Here is a 22,136-nt window from a genome sequence, read left to right on the forward strand (position 1 = left end):
AAGTACAAATCCTTATTCTTTTTCTATTAAAGTCAGGAAGGGGTATTAGTAGGACTTGTAACAACTATACTTAATTTTCAGGGTTCTTTTCATTGCTGACAAACATTTTACGTCATGACTAATTACCTTAAAATGTAAAATATATTTGTGTCACTGTTAGCGTTTTGATAAATAGCTGTTGTAGTGGACATCTGTTGTTTTCTGCATGACCTTTTCTCCTACTTTAATTTAAAAGCCCATTTATTGGGGGGAGCAACTCTCCTCTCTCTTTCCTTCTTTCTCTCTCATCTGTACCCCACTCTCAGATGTCAGTGGTGGGCACTTGACCTAGGCTTTGCCAATCAGAGTATACATCCCTTACATCTCTTGGTCACAGTCACTGCTTCAGGGATGAACACATGACCCAATTAGCCCCATGAAGCTTCTCTCAAGGACGTCCACTAAAACTTATGGAAAAGAAGAACTTTCTTTCCACTGAAGTTACTTAGCTGGTAGAGTGTTTTTTAATCCAGGTGCTACAGGCCAGCAGGTGGACATAACTTTCCCAGGAATAAAGCCAAAACAGAGGAAAGTAAAGCTAAGAGATAGAGTTCAAGACCTCTTGATATCTTTTGAGCCCCTGGACCCAACCACACCTAAAACTAAACTTCCTCTTGACTTGTAAGTAAATCAATAAACTTTCTTTTGCCTTAATAGTTGGGTTTCTTTTAAATCCATTAAAAATGTCCTGATAAAATACTAATGGCAAGTTTTCTTTGTGTTATTTCCATGAGAAATAACCAAATAACCTGGAGGAGACCTTTCATAATTCAAATGAGGCATGCTCACCTCCTAGAAACCCTGCCTCACCACCATCTCCATACCCACACCCACCTTCCTTAAACACCCATGTGACTTAATGCATACATAGTGCTTGAGGCAGCTATCACCTCATTTCTACAAGTCTGCCTTATTTGATAAGGTCTTGTTACTTATCTGTCTCTGTTTCCTCCAGAGCACAGATTGTATCTTAATCATTTTTATATCCCTGCAGCCTTACACTGGGGCCTAACATGTGATGGTTGCTATTTTGTTGAAGAAATTGTATTTTGCTGAAGAAATGAATGAATGGGAGAGAAAAATAGTTGGAAAAGTCCCTTCTATTAATAAAGATTCCATGATTAATTGAAGCTGTCAATAAAATAACTAGTATCAGAAGACCACAGTATATCAAACTGATATATCCAAACTGAATCCTTAAACTGTCAGTCATTGGTGGCTGTCCAGTTGAGAAATTGTCTTTTCTCTGGTCATTAGGATTGAGAAGCTGGGTAAATGGGGAGGAGGTGGTTGATGGTTGTTTTTGTTTGTTTTCTTCAAAACATTGACTATGTTTTAAATTCCATAAAGCTTAATAACCTCTTGCAAAATGCTAAAACTGAAATATACAACCTGTAATGTGGAGTAGAGGTCATAGGTTGTAAGGGAGGAAGTAGGGAGAGCAGTGGTAGCCAGAAGCTTGCTGATAACTAGTATGCAGTACAGTAGGGTGGCTTACAGTAGAGGCTTTCTGTCACAAAGAAGGAATAACAAGATCCTGAGAAGTATAAAAAGAGGCAGCACTATCTGTGTAGCACAGGGTGATTGAGTGAGAGCTTTACAATTGATACGGGCAAATGCTAGGGAAAAAAATCTATTGTAGATTGGAATAGGATCAAGGTATTGGAATGAACAAATAATCCCTCTATGTGGGCAAAAATCTTTTTGTAAATTAATTTTTATGCAGTATAGTTGATTTACAATGTTGTGTTAGTTTCTGCTGTACAGCAAAGTGAATCAGTTATACATATACGTATATCCACTCTTTTTTAGATTCTGTTCCGATATAGGTCATTACAGAGTATTGAGTAGAGTTCCCTGTGCTATGCAGTAGGTCCTCATTAGTAATCTATTTTATGTATAGTAGTGTGTATTTGTCAGTCCCAATCTCCCAATTTATCCCTCCCCTACCGCTTTCCCCTTGGTAACCATAAGTTTGTTTTCTACATCTATAACTCTATTTTGTAGATAAGTTCATCTGTACCCTTTCTTTGGATTCCACATAGCAATATCATATGATATTTGTCTTTCTCTGTCTGACTTACTTCACTTAGTGTGATAATCTCTAGGTGCATCCATGTTGCTGCAAATGGCTTCTTTTTTTTTTTTAATGTCTGAGTAATACGTATCACATCTTCTTGATCCATTCCTCTATGGATGGACATTTAGGTTGCTTCCGTGTCCTGGCTATTGTAGATAATGCTTCAGTGAACACTGGGGGGCATGTGCCTTTTCAAATTATGGCTTTCTCCGGATAGACAGGCAAAAATCTTAATAAAATTTCTAGATGAGTAAGAAAACTTCTGAGTATTTGAGTTCCAGTTATGACATGGTACTGGTATTGGGGTTTCCCCTCTCCTTTCCCACTGCAGGGCAGTGAAGCCTAACTTTCTGCATGTGCTTCAAGGCTATGGGCTTGAGGGCTCTAGAACTGCCTCTGTTTCCTTCCCTCCTTCCACGTGCTGCTCCCAATGCCTTCTCTCAAGTGCAGCTTTCTATGCATTCACTTCCTCCAACCACTGAGCCTTCTCAGTCTGTGCCGGACAGTCTTCCCTTAGCACAGGCAGTTCCTGAAAGTCCATCTCTTCCATGGAGCTGCTAAATGACTGGTTTGCCTTCCTTTGGCCTGCAAAATGCTTCCCCTGTCCACCCATAGCTTCCCACCTCCACTGCCACCCCAGTACAAACATGTGTCTTCTCCTGGACCAGTGCCCCTCACTGCTCCCCCTGCTTCCTATCTTAGCTCCTGCAACCCAGGCTCCGCGTTACAGGTGGAGTGAGCTTTCAAATAGTAAATTAGATTACATCCATAATCAGTGTGCTGATAAACATTTAACAGCTGCTGGGAGGGAGTATCTATGTATATATTATACATTTTACTGATATAAAGAATGCATAGCACACAATTTACCAAAAAATAATAAAATATACAACACTTTTTTACATTAAGTTCTATCAATATATAACCCACCATTCTGATTTTCACAGAATGGTTTCAATGATTTTTGCCACACTCTTGTATCCATAGTCAACCTATAGCTGCAATTCAATCATGTTTGGCAAAAGGACATCATGTTTGGTTAATATTCAATTCAGCAAAGAAGTCACTCATGCCACTGAAGTTCAAATATGAATGTTGGTGATATTTTAACATTAATGAGCAAGCTGAAAGTGAAACAACAAAGATGTATGTTGGGACTACACTTTGTCAATGATATGAGTGCTTCTTTGCTGATCAGATAATAGTTTTCAAGTACTGGAAAAATATTTCCTCAATTTTTTGTGTTATTCATAAAGGAATACACTTTGAAGTTCAATTTTTGTTTGAACTTTATCATTAAATTTTCTTCTACCACTTTCTTAGGTTTAGACAATCAACACAATAAATCAAGCACTGATTTGCAGTGTTTTCCAGTTTCTATACTGTAAATACTCCACCATGATTGGTTTCAAACTACTGAAATATTTCTGAATGCAGAGTTGGGAAGACACACTGTGTCACACCATTATATGGATAGCCATTGTACAAGATGGACAGAAATAACTTTAAAGCATAGATAATAGTAAAATAATTAAGAAGTGAAGTTTTGAGTATTTATTACCTTTGTTTTGAAAGTATTTTATTTAATTGTAAGTTTCTAAATAATTTAATTTTTAATCTTGGCCATGATGAACAACTGACTTACAAAATTCCTAAAAATTTACCAAGCAGCTCCCCAAGCTGGTATAGCTGGCCCCAGCACTCTTCTGAATTGTCACCCTTCTGCTCAAACTTTCAGGCTACCCATTGCACTGATTATCTGGGGAATGAGTGAAGAGAGGCAATGACAATTCTCAGTAAAATTAATAATTACTTTTGTTGTGGTGAATTAACAATGAAAACATTCTACACATCTCTCCCTGTTTTCCCAGACTTAGTGTTTAAAAAGTCCTTTGTATGCATCATCGTGTTTGACTTAGAGATTCCTGTGCAGTAGCAAGGGTAGATATCATTGTCCTTCCTTTACAAATAGAAAAGCAAGGCTGAGAAGAAGTGAATGACTGGCCCCAGCTGATGCAGTTAAGTAAATGACAGAACAGGATTTCAAACTCAGGTCTCATATTGACAAACAAGAGGCTAGAGAAAATTTAATTCACTAATACTGACATCAAGTTTAAAAGTTTTAATGTCCTTTTTAACACTTCAGAGTCTGATATAAAGTCCATCCATATCTTGTTAAGGGACCCCTATACCAAGGATGTTTTGATCTTTTAACTCCACTATTTCTTTTTTTTTTAAATTTATTTATTTTATTGGCTGTGTTGGGTCTTTTTTTTTTTTTTTGCTGTGCGCGGGCTTTTCCTTTTAGTTGCGGTGAGTGGGGGCTACTCTTCGCTGTGGTGCGCAGGCTCCTCATTGCCGTGGCTTCTCTTGCTGTGGAGCGCGGGCTCTAGGTGCGTGGGCTTCAGTAGTTGCAGCACATGGGCTCAATAGTTGTGGCTCACGGGCTCTAAAGCGCAGGCTCTATAGTTGTGGCGCACGGGCGTAGTTGCTCCGCGGCATGTGGGATCTTCCCGGAGCAGGGATCAAACCCCTGTCCCCTGCATTGGCAGGGGGATTCTCAACCACTGCACCACCTAGGAAGCCCCACTATTTCTAACTTAGCTTAAAACAAAACAAAATGAAACAAAAGCCCAGTGTGACCTAATAAACAAGGTGTAAGCACTAAAATGGAAATGTAGGTTTTCAGAAATTAGCTGAGAGGTTCCACCTAGAAATGGAGCCAGTTGAAACAATCTCTACCAAAGGAACATGGGATAGAAAAGGAGATTAAATCAGAAGAGGAAGAAAGCTAATGACATAATGGCCAGCCACAAATGCCACAAATGAAAAACAAAGTACGTAATACTTGTTACAATTATTCAGTGTACTTGCTCTAATGTCTCCAAACACTAAAAACATTAGGTTCCTGCTCACTGCAACATTTATCTCATTTATCTGCTGATATTTACCTCATCTTTGAATGAGCTATTGCTTAAACTAACTTCTGCTGGCATAAAGAATATAGACTTAACAGGACACCCATAAGCATATCATGCTTATGAGTACAAACTGAGATATTTTAGGTAGCTTATGATGAAATCATTGAAAACATTGTGAGAAGCAGCAAAGCACCAGGGATGCTGGTAACAATTTAGCATTTCCCAGTTCATGTGGGAATGTTAATTCCAATTACAAAGAGAAGTACCAAAGTGGAATTCATTATGATTAAGAACTTGCTGTTCTAAGTGTGAATTGTTTATAAAAGGTATGTCTGGTAAAAAATGAGAATATTGAAGCAGAGAGATGGGGCATTGGAACTCAGCTGGATTCCCTTGAACCTCTTACCTCATAAAGTTAAACAAGAACAGAAGAGTTTCCCAAAGACAAGATACTATTTTAAAGAGGCATCTAACAGCTATGATAGCTGTAGGAATAATTTTTATAAAGTAAGTTCTGACAACCCGCAAAAGCTGCTTGTGTTGGCTTAACATAAAATTAACATATTCAATGAACTATCATATTCAAAATTATTAACACAAACAAAAATGATAAAAATTTGATTCCAATTTATATTTAACATCATAGATTTAAAATGGGGTGGGGGGATAGAAGGATAGAATAAATGGAAACTGCAGCCACGATGAGGAATCATGGGCTATAGGAAAATAAATTACAAGGAGGTCTCCTTATGTAAGAGGAAATATATGCGATAAACAACAGTAAAGGTGGGAATGAATGATACACACTGTGCTCTTTCTTCATCAGTCTCTCTCTTAACTGAAATTACTGAATGATTCATCTCAGCTAATCCAGGTTCTCCATTCTCCCTGGAAAACAGACTGATGCATGCGAGGCAGGCTGAACACTGGGGCCAGGGTTACTTCCTGTACTCCACACGCTGCTATTCCCACCAGTTATGCTCTATGCTTACCAACAGTTCCTTGTGTTTTTTCCCCCCAAAAGTTTATTCCATTTGTGTTGCTCTTGTAATTACTTGATTTAATTACATATTAAGTAAAATGATGAAATATGAGTAATAAAAGAAACAGTGATTGGTCTATAAAATCTTAATGGAAAAATGCTCTATAAACAATTGCTGTCAAACTGTGGATATAAGACTACTTTAAAAGATTGGGGCAAGGGCAGGGGGAATGAACCATAAAAATTTAGAAATCTACTCATATTATTTTGTAAGTATTTTAAATTTCTTGTTCTACTTTAAAGAACAACTGGGGAAATAGTAATACTACATATTAATAATTGCTAATGATGATTGAACACTTAATATACCCCAGGAATTAGTCTAAGCACCTCACATACATCGAACCTGTTTAATCTTTATAATAACTTGAGTTAGTACTATTATCAACCCCATTTTACAGATGGTGGAAACTGAGGCACAGAGACAGGTTACCCAAGGTTACATTCTTCATAGAGGTGGAGGCTCTTAACAGCCATGCTGTACTGATGCAATGTGGGTGTAGTTTATGCATGCACGAAAACATGGAATGCCAGTTAGTGGGCTCTCAAAAGCTTTAGAGCTTCATCAAAGGATTAGAAAATAAAAGTTCAATCATAGGTTCTACGTTTAAAAGCTTAAAATTTGCAAGTATAATATTTTTAAGATTCCCTTGCTTTAACTAACTTTTTAATTTAATTAAATACCAGTCCAATCCCATCAGTGAGAAGGTTTTGCCCTCTACAAAGGGGCAGGTGAAAACCGTGGTCTAAAATACATACCAGAACAGGAGTTTAGATCTGTATAAACTGGAATAGGAATCTACTGTAGATACTTGAGTAGGAGCATGACAGGATTTAATTGATTTGGAGGAGTAATCTGGCAGTGAGGCCTGGATTATTTTAATGGGAAGGGAAATGATACAACAGATGAACAGAATGGGAGAACTCAGGTGGATAATATATCAACTGCTATATAAAAGTAAACAGTGGTTTGGTTACTATTCGGGTCTACGGTTTTATTGATCTCAAACACTTTCCATTCCTTCCTTCTTTCATTCATTCATCCACTCATTCATTTAACAAACATCAACCAGGCACCTACTATGCACTAGTGATATAGCAATGAAAAACAGACACAGGCTCTGCCATCACAGAGCTTTTATAGTCTAGTGGGGGACACAGAAATTTACCAAATGAATCCAGAAATAACAGATTATCACTGTAATGTGCTACCAAAGTACATGACACTATTAGGAACAAAAGTAATGGGTCTTTGTTTTAGGAAGGAGTACTCAAGTATTTAAACATAAGAATTAAGAGGATCTTGGGCTTCCTAGGTGGCGCAGTGGTTAAGAATCTGCCTGCCAATGCAGGGGACACAGGTTTGATCCCTGCTCCAGGAAGATCCCACATGTAAAAGTGATATTATGTCTAGTTGACCCAATGTTTTATTATAACTACATTTACTGGGCTCTATTCTAGGAGTGCGACATATAGCAATGAACAAGACAGAAAAGGCCCTTGTCTTGATGGAGTCTGGATATATCACCTTCATTCCCACCTTTACTTCTGAGACAATCAAATATATTCCCCTTCAGATGGGGATTCATCGTATATCTTCTCTTGTAGGGATTATAACTTCCCAGGGTTACAGATTAGTAATTTTCATATCTACAGACTTAACATACTATATATAAAACACTTTCAATGGTGCCTGGCAGATAGTAGAACTTCAAAAAATATTAACTACTGTTAGAATTGCTGTTGTTATTACAATCCTTAACCTCATGACTTTTCTGGTACACTGGATTTCATTTCTTGAATTAAATTCCATACACACTTACTGCAATCCGATCATGGGATTTACATGCTCTTTCATGGAAATTACAAGAGAAGTGAAGAAAAATCTCTTTAATATTGTCTATTTCTACCCTGCATGCTTAGCTGTGTGATCTTGAATACACCTCGAGCTCTGCAAGCCTCAGTTTCCTCAAGTTGAAAAATTAGGATAACACCTATCTATTCAGCTATTGTCAGCAGAAGTGGGCAGCAGATGTGTCTGTATGTGTGTGTTGGGGACATCAATGCTGGCCATAAAGCATAAGAATTCTAACTTTGAAAAAAAACACTGGGGTAATCTACACTTTATGCATGTTTTCAAATGAACATGAAAGACTATAGAGAGTTTTTTCTATCAAATTAAAAAATTAACAGGCATATTTAGACCACTGAAAAGAAAAAAATCAGGAAAATTCCACACTTTTGCTTCACTGAATGTGTCTTCAATGGCGATTTTTAGTTTGAAATGATGTGTCCTCTCCCATTTTAAAGTGATCCGCTGGACCTGCAGGGGGAAAAAATGAGTGGTGAGAAAGTTAATTGGGAAATCTCATAAAAGTTAGATGTTATTTAAAAGCAGGGTATCCCCCACCTACAATCTGAAAAGGTAAGAGAGATGAGGTGGATTTTTTTTAGAGCAGAAATTTAACTATGAAAGAGGTTTATGCTATGGGAAGAGGTATTCAATTAGATATCTGTCTGGTCCCTTTACATATATATGTACAATTATTACACATACTGTATATTTAAATATATAAATAATTCCTAGTATAACTTGTAAGCAGATGTACAAGGATAATCATTTCAGTATGTTATTTAACTCACTTTTAAAACATGGGTAACATATGTATTGTAGGTTTGGGTCTTGATGTTTTTCCCATGAAGCTGTTGGTTGTGTGGGGACCCAATGCAGGGAAGACATCTGCTTCTAGTGTTTGAGACTCAGAAGGCAGCAAAGCTGGCAAGCAGGCAAACTAGCGTTCTCGAGACAGTTCTCAGTGTCCACGATGAGCACCCAAGACAGGGGCCTCCCTCCAGTTGACTTGCGCCAAGGGAAAGAAAAAAGGAGTCATCTCCTCTGGATCCAGAAGGGGTTTTGTTAACAACTAGGTTGCTCGGCGCCCTTCACAAAAATTACTTCGTTGGCAAAGGTCTTGGTTTCCTTCTCTCCTCGGAGGTGGTGAGCTTCCCTTCCTTTGCCAAGATGGCGGCCCTGGCATCATCTGGAGGCGGCCGCTCAGATCGCCTCCGGACAGGCGGCTTGCTAATAGCCTAGTTCTCTCCTGTCATCGCGAACGACACGCGAGGCAGTGCCTACCCCCTCGGAACCGAGGAAGGGCGACTTTGGCTGCCCGCAAGCGAGAACGTTGGCCAAAATGGTGGGCGCGCGAGCGGGAGGCGTCCGCTGCCTTTACCAAGATGGCGGAGGGCGGCTTCCGGCACGCGCTTCCCCAAACCACGGCAAGATGTCAGGGCAGAGCGGCCGCCGACAGTCTGAGCGTGGCCGGGGGGGTGGGGTGGGAAGAGTGGCTGTGGCCGAGCGCCCGGGCCGGGTTAGGTGGAGCGGCGGCAGCCTCCGCTCCCGGCAGTAGCCGGCGAGCGCTGTCACCTGTGGGGGCGCAAAAGTTACCTCCCAAACCCTAAAGCGGCACAACACAGCCTTTCTCCGAGTCACACAAATCGTAATATGCGCCGCCCGAGGTAGGAGGCTCGACCCCGGCGTCGCCCAAGCCCTCCGGACGCGGCGAGCTGGGGAAGGGTGCAGGGGCGGGGGCCTCCGGCGCGGACTCCTTTCGCCCCACGCCCCTCTCTTTGGGGACAGGCCACGTGTTTCCCTCGGACAGAGGGGGAGGCGCCTAACGGGAACAGCTGGAAGGAGTTTAATGCTGACATTTTAAAGCTGCGTGTGTTCTGTTTTATTTGGAGGGACGGGGGTCCCACGACCACGAAAGGGTGGGCGACGCGTTGAGGCGAGTGCAGCAAATGTCAAGATTCGGGGGAGGGGCCTCCGCGGGAAACTTGGACGTGGGCCCCGAAGGGGGTGGAAGGAGAGGTCAGGAGTTGGGGGTGGAGGGGAGGAGAGCGTACTTTGCAAGCAACTACTTCGCTTGCAACTTGCTGCACCTCTCGCTTTCCTTAAAAATAATAATAAAAAATGCAAAAAAATCCAGTTTGCTGGAGGTTTTGCATTTGGCGTGCAACTTCCTTCAAGTGTGAGCGCGCTAGGAGGGAGGGATGGGGGTTGAACTTGGCAGGCGGCGCCTCCTTCTGCCGCCGCCGCCGCCTCGCAGACTCGGAGAAGAGGGTGGGGAACGGTCGGGGTGCGGGGGAGGGTGGGCTCTGCTCTGCAACTTCTCTCCCCGTGCGAGCGCGCGGCAGCGGCTGCAGACTGGGCCTCCCAGACGATGCGGGGGTGGGAGACCCGCCGGCACGCGACTCTCCCCGGGCCCGGAGTACGTACGCGCCGACCCCCTTCCCTGCCCTCCTCCGCCTGAAGCCTCCCCAGAGGGCGTGTCAGGCCGTCCCGCCCCGCGAGCGGCCGAGACGCTGCGGCACCGTTTCCGTGCAACCCCGTAGCCCCGTGCGAAGCAACACACTTCGCGTAACTCGGGCCGGGGGCGGCGGCGCGGACCACCCCCGCGGCTCTGCTGCGGGCCGCGCTGCGGCTGCCTCAGCCAGCCCGCTGTCACCCGCTAGGGCGCTGACGGCTTTTGCCGCCCAGGGACCGGGCGAGCTCCGGAGTGGGTCGGGAGTCGCGGAGCTGGGCGGGGGCGGGAAGGAGCAGCAAGAAGAGAAACTAGAGAAACTCGGCTTCCCTCCGCAGCCCGCCCCAGAAAGACCGGGTCGGCCCCCTGCCGCCGCCTTCTCCCGTTTTTCCTAGGGGGCGGCGAGGAGCAGTTTCGCGCGCCCGGGAGGGCGGCCTGGGCGGGGGACGTGCCGGGGGGCCGCGGGCGGGCCGGCGCCGTCGCGGCCGGGGTGGCGGGGCCCGCGCGGAGGGCGTGGGGGCGGGGGCCGCGGCCGCCCCTGCAGTTGCCGAGCGTCGCCAACAGGTTGCACCGTTCCCCGCGCCGCCGCGCGGCCCTCGGGCGGGGAGCGGCCGGGGGTGGAGTGGGAGCGCGTGTGTCTGCGAGTGTGTGCGCGCCGTGGCGCCGCCTCCGCCCGCCCCCCGCTCGGTCCCGCTCGCTCGCCGCGGCCGGGCGGCCTTTTCGCGTGTCCGCGCTGCCTCCCCTCCTCCTCCTCCTCCATTTTGCGAGCTCGAGTCTGTGACGGGAGCACGAGTCACCGCCCGCCCGTCGGGGACGGATTCTAGTGGGTGGAAAGAGACGCCGCAGCGGCGAGAGCGGCGGGGCGCCGGCAGGGAGGACGCGCGCCCGAGAGCCCCGGCCCACGAAGACGGGCGCGGGGAGGAGGACTGGCTTGTCAGCCTGGAAATGGGAGACTTTCTCAAATAGGGGCTCTCCCCTCCCCCCATGGAGAAGGGGGCGGCTGTTTACTTCCTTTTTTTAGAGAAAAAATCTTTCGCTCCCGTCCCTCCTGCTTTCACACGCTAAGTTGTTTATCTCGGCTGCGGTGGGAGCGGCGGACGGTGGCGGGTGAGCGGCGCCGCAGGCAGAGGTAAGGGGAGGGGAGGGGAGGGCCGGCGCCGGGCCCCGAGCGGGCGCTTGCTCCGCCAGCTGCGGGCCGGGGCCAGGAGGGCCGCCCCGGGGGCGCCGCAGGAGCCTGCAAACTTTTATTGGCCTCGGGGAGTGGGGGTGGGGGCTGGCGAGGGCCGGGTGACGGTGACGAAAGGGCCGCGCGCGGGTGACAGCGCTGGCCTCTTCCTCTCCCTGGGCCGCCGTTCGCCGGCCGGGCCGAGGGGGAGGAACCCGAGCTCTCGGCCAGTGGAGCCTCGTCGAGCCGTCCCGGGTTTCCAGGCTCTCGTTCCCTTGTGAGGAATCCTGGCCTTTTTTTTTTTTTTTTTTTTTGCCTCCAGGTCCCTTTTCTTTTCCCTCCCAGGGGGCCTCCCAGACACCCATTTTTCTGGGGAACGCTGAGCCACGTCTGAATTCCGCTCGCCCGAATCTTTCCACTCCACCCTAGTGCGCCCGAGCGCGAGCAGGGTTTGTGTGGAGACTCCAGTGCGTCTCTTTTCTGGCGGGCTCGCACGGTGCGTGTGTGTGTGTGTGCGCGCGCGCGTGTACACACGCAGGGGGCTGACATCCTGCAACTCGGAGACTTCGGCCAGGGCTGGCGTTATCTGGTGGAAGTGGGCGTGTCGGAGAAAGAACTCAACAGGTCTGGACACATTTCTCTTTTAAGCTCGCCCCCGCCCCCCAACCCCCGGAGAGGGTTTGTTCTTTAGCGCTTGGCATCACTTCGCGCCTGACGTTTTGAAGTGGCCCCTTTTAGAAAAAGACGCTCCCTAACCATAATAGTTTTGTGGTGCGATTTTTGACAGGCGCTAGTTTGACGTTTTGAGGTTGCCGGCTTGATAATTGCAGCCTTGTAATGCCGCTTAAGACCCCTTGGCATGGTTCATTAAGGCCCATTACTGTGACAGGGTTATTTGCAATTTAAACGGGGAGGGGGGGATAAAGTCGTTGGAGGGATCTTTTCGTTTTACGAAGTATTGTTTTGGTTTCGAGTTTGAAAGCAGCTGTCAAAGCGGCGTGGAAATTCATTAGGCTCCATTTGATACGTCGTGTTTAGAGATCGTTATCAGATAAACAGGGCGGAGGGGCGGGGAGATAAGCAGTTTACCCTCAAGATTTCTAGTGGCAGGTCCCCACCTCTCTGTCTACTTTCATCAAGCTCCACTTTTAGTGGGGGCCAGTGAAGTTTATGCTTCTTAAATTCTCCGTTCAGGAAAAGTTTCCTTTCATGGGACGGGATTTGACTATGATGTCGCAGTGTGCTTGTCAGAGTCTCTATCCGCCTCTTAAAACGTCTTGATTGTCAGCAGTCTTCTAGCAACCTAACCCTTTTGAGAGAAGGCTCAGAATTAGGATAGTTGAAGGTTTAGAATGCAAAGAAAATTACTCTGAGCATTTTATTTTATTTTACTTGGATTTATATCAATGTGATTTTACAGTTCTGGGGTGGGTTTTTCCCCCCCTTGTTTTTCAATACTTAGATATTTGGAAAGGAAAAATCTTAATTTAGAGGTATAATAGTATTTCATACTGAGGGTCTTAAGCAGTTTTTTTTTTAATGTAGCTTCATCTAGATTTTATTGTAAGGGTTTGAGAGCTATATTTCTTATACAGTATTAAAATAAGCTAAAATTGTAATGAGAAGCTACTACACATTGTATTCTGCTTTTTAAAAATCTAAATTTTAGTTAGCCTGTATACAGTGTCTTTCATTTCATATGTCCAAAATTTGAAGGCAGGCACTATTAGGCACATTCAGTAAGTAATATGTGTTAAAAATAAGAGTCTTTTCCTACCCTATTGGAAGATGAGCAGATCATCATTGTTTATTTTTCAAATGCACAGTTCACCAGTAGGTTGTACTAAAAGGTTTGGATGTGTGACCAGCTGGTAGGAGGGGAATTGGGGAGTAATTAGAGATCGAGAATTCTAGCATAGTGTTTATCAGATTTTACGTTTATTGGTTCTCAGAAAAGCCGACAGCCTTTATTGGTTGAAAAGAGGAGTGAATTTCAGTGATCACACTTCCTTTTTTTTAAATTAAATACTTTGACATCAACTTGAACCTTTAGAATAATCAGATGTAATGAATTATAATGTCTATGATTAACAAAGTTACCAATTTGTGAGTGGCGGGGTGAATAGCCAAGCTTAGCTTGATACAATTTTGTTCTCAGCTGTGCAAATGGACTGCATTGTACTTTTAAATGTGGCATACTGAATGGGAGCAGGTGACAGGGCTTTTATATTCTGGAAGACAGAATCTACTCTTCTGATAACAAGGAATTAGGTTCAGTGTTAACTAAAAGGTTCATTTAACAGGCTCTTACTAATCGGATCACAGAGATAATGTGATTTTATTGCTTATTATGTCTCTCTCTCTCTCTCTTTCTCTCTCTCTCTCTCTCTTTTTTTGTAGCTGATATTCACTGATGGACTCCAAGGAATCATTAGGCTCCCCCAGTAGAGAAGAAATCCCCAGCAGTGTGCTTGGTCGAGAGAGGGGAAATGTGATGGACTTCTATAAAACCCTAAGGGGAGGAGCTACTGTGAAGGTTTCTGCATCTTCACCCTTACTGGCTGCCGCTTCTCAGTCAGACTCCAAGCAGCAAAGACTTTTGGTTGATTTTCCAAAAGGCTCAGGAAGCAATGCGCAGCAGCCAGATCTGTCTAAGGCAGTTTCACTCTCAATGGGTTTGTATATGGGAGAGACAGAGACAAAAGTGATGGGAAATGACCTGGGATTCCCACAGCAGGGCCAAATCAGCCTTTCCTCTGGGGAAACAGACTTTCGGCTTCTGGAAGAAAGCATCGCAAACCTCAATAGGTCGACCAGTGTTCCAGAGAACCCCAAGAATTCAGCATCTGCTGCTGTCTCTGCTGCCCCCACAGAGAAGGAGTTTCCAAAAACTCACTCTCATGTGTCTTCAGAACAGCAAAATTTGAAGGGCCAGACTGGCACTAATGGGGGTAATGTGAAGTTGTATACCACAGACCAAAGCGCCTTTGACATTTGGAGGAAAAAACTCCAGGATTTGGAGTTTTCTTCTGGGTCCCCAGGTAAAGAGACAAGTGAGAGTCCCTGGAGCTCAGACCTCTTGATAGATGAAAACTGTTTGCTTTCTCCTTTGGCAGGAGAGGATGATCCATTCCTTCTGGAAGGAAACGCAAATGAGGACTGTAAGCCTCCTATTTTACCGGACACTAAACCTAAAATTAAGGATAATGGAGATCTTATCTTATCAAGCCCTAGCAGTGTGCCACTGCCCCAAGTGAAAACAGAAAAAGAAGATTTTATCGAACTCTGCACCCCTGGGGTAATTAAGCAGGAGAAACTGGGCCCAGTTTATTGTCAGGCCAGCTTTTCTGGGGCAAATATAATTGGTAATAAAATGTCTGCCATTTCTGTTCATGGTGTGAGTACCTCTGGGGGACAGATGTACCACTATGACATGAATACAGCATCCCTTTCTCAACAGCAGGATCAGAAACCTATTTTTAATGTCATTCCACCAATTCCTGTTGGTTCAGAAAATTGGAATAGATGCCAGGGATCTGGAGATGATAACCTGACTTCCTTGGGGACTTTGAACTTCTCCGGTCGATCCGTTTTTTCTAATGGCTATTCAAGGTAAGATTAACACTTTCTATTTCTTGAGAATGGTACATTTAAGATCGACTGATAGATTTAAATATTCATTTATTTGAATGTGTTTGACAACAATTCAAGTGCTTTTTCATGTGATTAAGTGGTCTTTTGAAAGTAGGTGTGGTAGAAAAGTGATTTATCTGTGCAAGACCCTTTCAAGTTTTTTTTTCCCCCTAAATAATAAGGGTATTTAGTATCCCATTGGTCAGTGATTGAAAATTTTATGTAAAAACTTTAAATAATGTTGCTCATTAACAGGAATCTTTAAGTAAAAACTATGTAAATTCAAGGGGGTTTAATGTGTGGAGATATATATTGTGCATATTTTTTAAGCTGCTTTAGAATATGCTCTTATGTTATGATGAAAAACAGCCTTAATACTTCACATAATCAAACATTGTGCTGTATTTGTACATTTGTGAAGTGTTAGCCTGAGGAGATTAAAGGGTTAAAAGCTGGATGTACTAACAGTGAACCCTTTTCTTCAAACTGAACCTTATGTTGAAGAATCTGAGTTCTGAGATTGCTAAAGCAATGCAGTGAATAGTGTACCTGACTAGAGTATTAGACTTGGGACTTGCCTACGGAGTTCCTCACCCAAAGTAGATAAGTTGTGTCTGCTAATTGGTCTCTTTAAGAAAGGAATTGGTGGCAACACGGTGCTTGATTTTACTTTCAAATATTCTTACAATTTCTCAAATACGTAACCGATGGCCCACATTGTTAAGCTTGTCTCAACGGTATTTGATTTGTTTCTCTGTTTTCTTTTTTCTCCATCATTTGTAAGTATATTTACATTTCTGTTTGACCTCAAAAAGGTCTGTTAAAATGTAATTACCAGGAAAAAGTTCTAAATGTAGTTGTATCTATTGGTAGGGGTTAAGTTCTCTATCCTGCAACCCCATCCTCAACTCAGATAAATGTATATCACATTTTAGGTGTGAAGGGAAATGTAAAAATGTAATTGTAGATACACAAGATTGAGTAATCAGTGGGGTTTTTTGAGGGGGGAGGAAGGGCATAGTAGACGGTGATTTCTTTGTACGTAAGTACTTTAAGTTATTAAACGTTAGTGATAGGCACTGTTCCCATTAACTAGTCATTGAAGATTTTATTTAAAACCCTCTTTAAAAATACTTTTTCTTTTAAAGGTATATACTAATACTGACGTGTCTCTTTCTTTCCTCTTTAAGTAGGAAGCTTTGCCTGTTGGGGAAAAAAATTAGACCTAGATTTAGGCTGTGTTCTATTCCTTTAAAAGGCTTAGGTGTTTCTTAAAAGAAAAAAAAATCCTTGGTTCTTGTGTGTCTTAATGTAAACTACCTACTAATCTATTATTTAAATAATCACTATCCACTTAGAAGAACACTTCAACTTTTTATTGCTGTCATTCTGAATTGAAGATTTAAAATGTTTTCAGTAAGGAGATTTGAGATGTGATCGCATAAGCTGTTGTGTTTAAATGTTAAAAGACATACTGTGTTTTAAATTTTTCAATCTCAAATTTTTGGCAGTGGAATCCATGATTGAATGTGCTTGTTTGTCTTAAAAGAGTAAGTACAGTTGGTTTGACTAAGCTATCTGTAGGAAACTGTTACGTTGACTTATAATACATGTAATTGTACAAAGAAAAATAATATACCTTAGGAAACGCTTGGTGATTATTAATGCTTTTTGTTCTGATAATCAGCATGGTATTGTTTTCATCTTCCTTACTAGAAAAAAGGCGTGGAACAAGGATTTATTTTCCATTCACAATGAACTTTCATTAAGCTCTATAAAATCTAGGATCTTGGAGAATGTCTTAGATGAATATAGTTATCCTTAAATCATTAGAATTTTTAGTACTTTTTTAGTAGTTTATAACATTTAAAGTGTGTCAACCTCATAACAGCCATATATGATAGTAGACAAAGCAATGATGATGTGGCTTTTTCAAGATTCTTTAGTATCCAGTGAAATTATTTTATGCTGATGTGTGATTTGGAATTATAATCAGTAGTTTGTATCCTAATGAAGACCTGTAATATCTTCACGGTGTAGTTTGAGAAAGTTTGAAAATTTTATACTTTATGGCATTAACCTAACATAGGGAACTGTGATTACCCAGAACAAAGCTTCTTCCAAATAAATTGAAACAATGTTTCTTTTTTACCATCATTGAATTAGTCTATTGTTTCGGAACAATAGCCCTGATATAACTAAAATTGTTGCTTTCTCTTCTCTGTATGTTACTTGGTTCTAACCAGACTTTGACCAGTGACCCTGAATAATCAGCAGATAAATCAACATGTTGAGACCACAACTATATTGAATGCTGACTTTCTGACTTTAGATATAGAAATATTAAATCCACTAATACCTTACATTCTATTTAAATTTTTTAGAGCATAAATTGTAATTTGCCTTTTTAAGATGTCACCTAAAATTGCTTTTTCTTAGTACGCTTAACAAAAAAAAAAAAAACACACTACACTCTATTTTGGGAGGGAAGGCAATTCCTTCTGATGTGTCAACACAGCACAACATCCAATTATTACATTAAATTGTAAAATTATGAATATCATGATTGAGCATAGTATTTTCTTTTTAAGGTTTAAGTTCATTGATAGTAAAACAAGAGAAACCTTACTAATATTCAGATACATTCTTCAAGTAAAACAAACTAGCCATTCTACCTTAATATGCTTTTTAAATACTGAAATTCAACAAATTTAGCATAAACTTATGAAGGTGGATTTCTGCATAATTTGATTTTCAACATTGTTTCACTTGAGCATTAATGGTGAAACTGCTGAAAAGAGGTAAAGAAGTAAATGGTTTCAGGTGGAATTAGAGCTTTCGTTGGGGTTATGTTGAAACTTTAGTATTAAAAAATTGACCATTTTCTGAAGAGAGAAAGAATGATACAAGATGAATTTATAAATTCAGTCTTAGGTGGAGTTTCGGGCTCTATTGTTGGCATTTAATGAAGCTATGAAAATTTATGTAGATTTTAACATCTCATTATAAATTGCATCTGTGTCTAATTTTATTAGCATAATGCAAATGAAGGCCTGTACAAAAGCAGGATGAGTGAAGCAAATTCTGTCCCTTTTTCATTTTTTTTATTAACATCGTGTTGAATGTTTTCTCAGAGAAGGGAGGCGTAAGGAAGAGATTTTGTTGATTTTCCCTCTTTTTAATGGACATTTTCTTTACTTGTTTTTTTCTCTCCTTCCAAAGGTTCTGGCAGGGAGTGTTTCAATGTCTTTTTTAAGCTTAATATTTCTGATATTCACTCATAAAATGATTTCTGAAAGTTAAAGGAGATTTGCTTTTGGCTGTTTATTTTTAGCTTTATGATAATCTTTTCCTTTTTTAAAAAAACCCTGTACTTCCTTTTGGCTATATTACTAGTAAAAGAAAAAAAAAGAAAACACAAGATAAAACACATTGTGTATTCAGGTGTGTCAGTTAGTGTGGAATGACTCCAGTACAGAAATGTGTGATTAGCGTGTGGTCGGATTTTATTGAAATTACTTCTTGTGATATTTCTTTGGGTGTTCCATTATATTTTTATAATTGATAAAATAATTTGTATTATAATGCTGTTTTGGTTTTATCTATTGATGTTACAGATATTTTAGTTAACCTGACCACTTTAAACATTATATTGACTGTTTATAAATTTTATGAAAGACATATTCTGAAACATACCTTGCATAAATGTAGGTTAAATACAAATTGTAATAGTAGTAAAATTCATATGTGTGTAGAGATCACTTTAGGGGCTTTTTGAGATTTCAGTGAAGGAGAGATTGGATCAAAAGGGTTATTTTAGTATGAGTGGCCAATGTGAAAGAACATCTGTATTAATTGGTTGGTTATATAAGTCTTAATCCACTCTGGCCTGCAGGTGATTGAAATAGCCTAGTTGTTAGGAAATCTTAATTTACATTGGGTTTAAAATAAGCCTGGGGCATATTTCTTAAAACATATCTTTTCTTACTTTTAAGATCACACGTAATTTTACTGAGCAGTAAGTTCTCATTATGTACTACTATTTGTGTGAGCAAATTAAATAGACAAAATAGGTTTGTGCCTAATATCATTTACCCTTCTGAGGACATCCTGGTGATTGTGTAATGCAGTATTTACAGGTATTTGCCAAATTAATGGGCACTTCCATATTTCTGAGTCATGGAAGATGTATATTGGTAAATTGTTTTGCAGAAGAATTTTCAAAAAATATTTTGTTGAATTAAGCTATAACTGAAAAAAATCAATTACTTATTGACCTTTACAGAAGGGTTTAAAAGCCCATGCTCTCCTTATTTCTGTAATTTCAGGGAGCCAACTGCTCTCATTTTCTTTTGGCTTATTCTACTTGGGTTTTGTATTTTTCAAGTAAATAAAAATATTCTTATGGAGAACTTCCATTTGGGGGAAAAAGAAAAGATCTAAGTGTTCCTCTCTCTTTGAATTGTACATGATCATTTTTATGCTAAACTGGATTAGAGTGTGTTTTAATAGTAATTTTGTATTGATTTTACCCAGTAAGCTATATTTTAGAAAATAAGCAGCTTTATAGTAGTTCAGAATTAGTTGCAGAGAGCGATTTCAGCCGCCACCTACTTTTGATAGGTTGCCTTTTTTATTCCTCACTAGCATCACAAATGTCCCTTGAATATACATTTCCAGTGGAGTTTGTGAATTAAAGGGCACTGGGGCAAGGGAGGCAAGGAGCAATAAGAGATGTGGAAAGGTGGAAGATAAGTTTAGAAACGTCAAGAACAATTCTGAAAACCAACAATTTGGATCAGTTGTCATGAATTCAAAGAACTAAAAGAAATTTGGGGCCCTGTGTTTATGTGCAAATGAGTGCATTAACCAGGATTACAATTTAGTTTCTTTTATTTGAAGTAAAAATCAAAAGGTAATTGTGGCACTATAACCCTGATGTTTATAGGGTTACGCTGTTGTTTTTTGCTATACCTTATTACCAAAAAAAAAAAAAGAAAAATGGAATGGAAATTTTAATTCCTTTTAGATTACTTAAGCTAAGATCAAGTTCATATTTTCCCCATTTTTATATATTTAATCAATAAAAATCTAATTACTGGCATGTAGTTGAAATGGTGATATGTTATGTTGATATAACCACTGTATATTTCCTAGTGCACTTTGACATACGTTGTCATCTGACTGTGGAGTACAACCCTCTTTAATAATTTGTTTCCATGGCTTGTGTATTTTTCTGCTGAAATACTGAGGAAATAAGTTCTTATTTAATGTTACATATATAATAGATTATGGAATTCTGTAATTGCTAGATGGTCATTTAAACTATATCGCAATATAGTCCTTAAAGCCAATTATTTTGAGTGGAAGTGTGTCATCTCCTAATTTTATCTCTGGGCCAGTTTAAATATTAATGACATCTTAGGAGAGCTGCATGCTTAAACATACTTTTTCAGAGTAACTCAAATATTAATTTTGAGTGCTTTAAAACTTTTTTGAGCAAGTTTCAACAAGATTAATAATGTCTAATACAACAAATTTAGTGAAAGTACCTCTTATCTTAGAATTTTTTTCATTCACTCTGTAGGGCTTCAAATATACATATATGGAGAGAAAGGTTTAATGATATGATTAGTTGTAAATGTTTAGCACATTATTTTACATTGAATTTTTATTTTTTTTAACTATATTTGAGAGTTCAACTTAAGTATGCAATGTTTAAGGCATACAGTTTGTTGCAATAAATGTTAACTTTTCTTTTTATAATAAAATTAACCTTTATTCTAGTTGATTTCATAATTATCCTTAATATTTAGCTGTGGCTATTATGAAAGTATATTTGATAGCCAACTTTTTAAAGCTATTGTGAAATGACATCTAATTTAGTATATGATTTATTATTTCATGCTGGTTGGGGCAATACAGTGACTTACGACCTTATGATTGTCACATGTTGGACATTAAAGCTCTAGCAGTTTGCTGTGGACACTGTTTTACTTTGTTGTTGTTTTAATGTTTTTGTGCTTTTGTTTTGTAATTATTGGGGATAAGGATTTCCTTAATTTTAAGATGATATAAACTGCAAATTTGGTGGGTTTTTTTTTTTTTTTTAAATCTTTAAATCCCTTCCAAACAATTTAGTTATTTAATAGTAAAAACAGTAGAACTAGACTAAAAATTAGAAGACTTGAGTTCTAAGACTGAGCTGAACAAATCTATGACCTTGAGTAATTAGGTGTTTTAGAGTCAAAATATTTTCTTTACAATTATATATGAATTATTTTCAAAACACGTGTGTGTACTTCTGTTTCTAAAATTCTACAGTCCTCTTAACGTATTGTTTCAGTGAAGGAGGCAGCTGGGGTAGGGAATGATATACTACCTGGTTCTTTGTACATTATCAAGTACAAGACAAGAATGAACCCAGATTTGGTATTTTTATAAAATAATAATTTAAAATAATGTAGTTGATAGTACATAGAAAATCATATGTAAACACTGTTATTGGTAGAGCCTGAGAAGTTGGGATCTTGGGTTCTCAAAGCTTGTTTTCTGTTTGGTACAATGATATTAGATTAGAGTTTAAAGAGACTTGAGAGCTCATGTACTCTCCAAACTCTCATTTTTTCAGATGAGGAAATGAGACTTATAGAAAGTGTCTAGAAAAAAGATCACAGAATTAGTTGGTGGTATTACGCTTTGAATACCGAATTCTCAGTAGTCTAAGCTCCCTAGCACGCTTCTCTTAACATGTAGTCTCTAGTTCTAGAGATCTGAAATGTAATACACATTAGGCAGGTTTTATTTTGTAAAAGTTACTACGAAGTTAACTGTATTTTCCATATTCTTTCCTATATATTTTTAATCCCTTTTTCCCTAATAATTTTGTGGCACCACTATGTTAAGGACTTTGTATGCATTCATCTCATTTAAACCTCTTAACAACCCTATG

General features: G+C 40.4%; 1 protein-coding gene across 14 annotated transcripts in view; it reads left to right on the top strand.

Moving 5' to 3' along the window:
- NR3C1 (nuclear receptor subfamily 3 group C member 1) overlaps positions 1-22,136 on the top strand; it is a 127,955-nt gene that overhangs the window by 16,142 nt on the left and 89,677 nt on the right. Inside the window, exons 1-3 of one of the 14 annotated variants that reach the window (XM_057732170.1) lie at positions 10,222-10,353; positions 11,897-12,175; positions 13,952-15,163. In XM_057732170.1, the coding sequence (XP_057588153.1) occupies positions 13,965-15,163 (1,199 nt within the window). In that variant the 5' untranslated portion in view covers positions 10,222-10,353; positions 11,897-12,175; positions 13,952-13,964. Of the gene's footprint in view, positions 1-9,446; positions 9,602-10,214; positions 10,354-10,396; positions 11,516-11,542; positions 12,176-13,272; positions 13,291-13,951; positions 15,164-22,136 lie in introns of those variants that run through there. The other 13 variants (XM_057732161.1, XM_057732152.1, XM_057732143.1 and 10 more) reach the window with 13 other exon arrangements.

This window comes from Hippopotamus amphibius, chromosome 1 (genome assembly GCF_030028045.1).
Source record: "Hippopotamus amphibius kiboko isolate mHipAmp2 chromosome 1, mHipAmp2.hap2, whole genome shotgun sequence".
NCBI lineage: Eukaryota > Metazoa > Chordata > Mammalia > Artiodactyla > Hippopotamidae > Hippopotamus > Hippopotamus amphibius.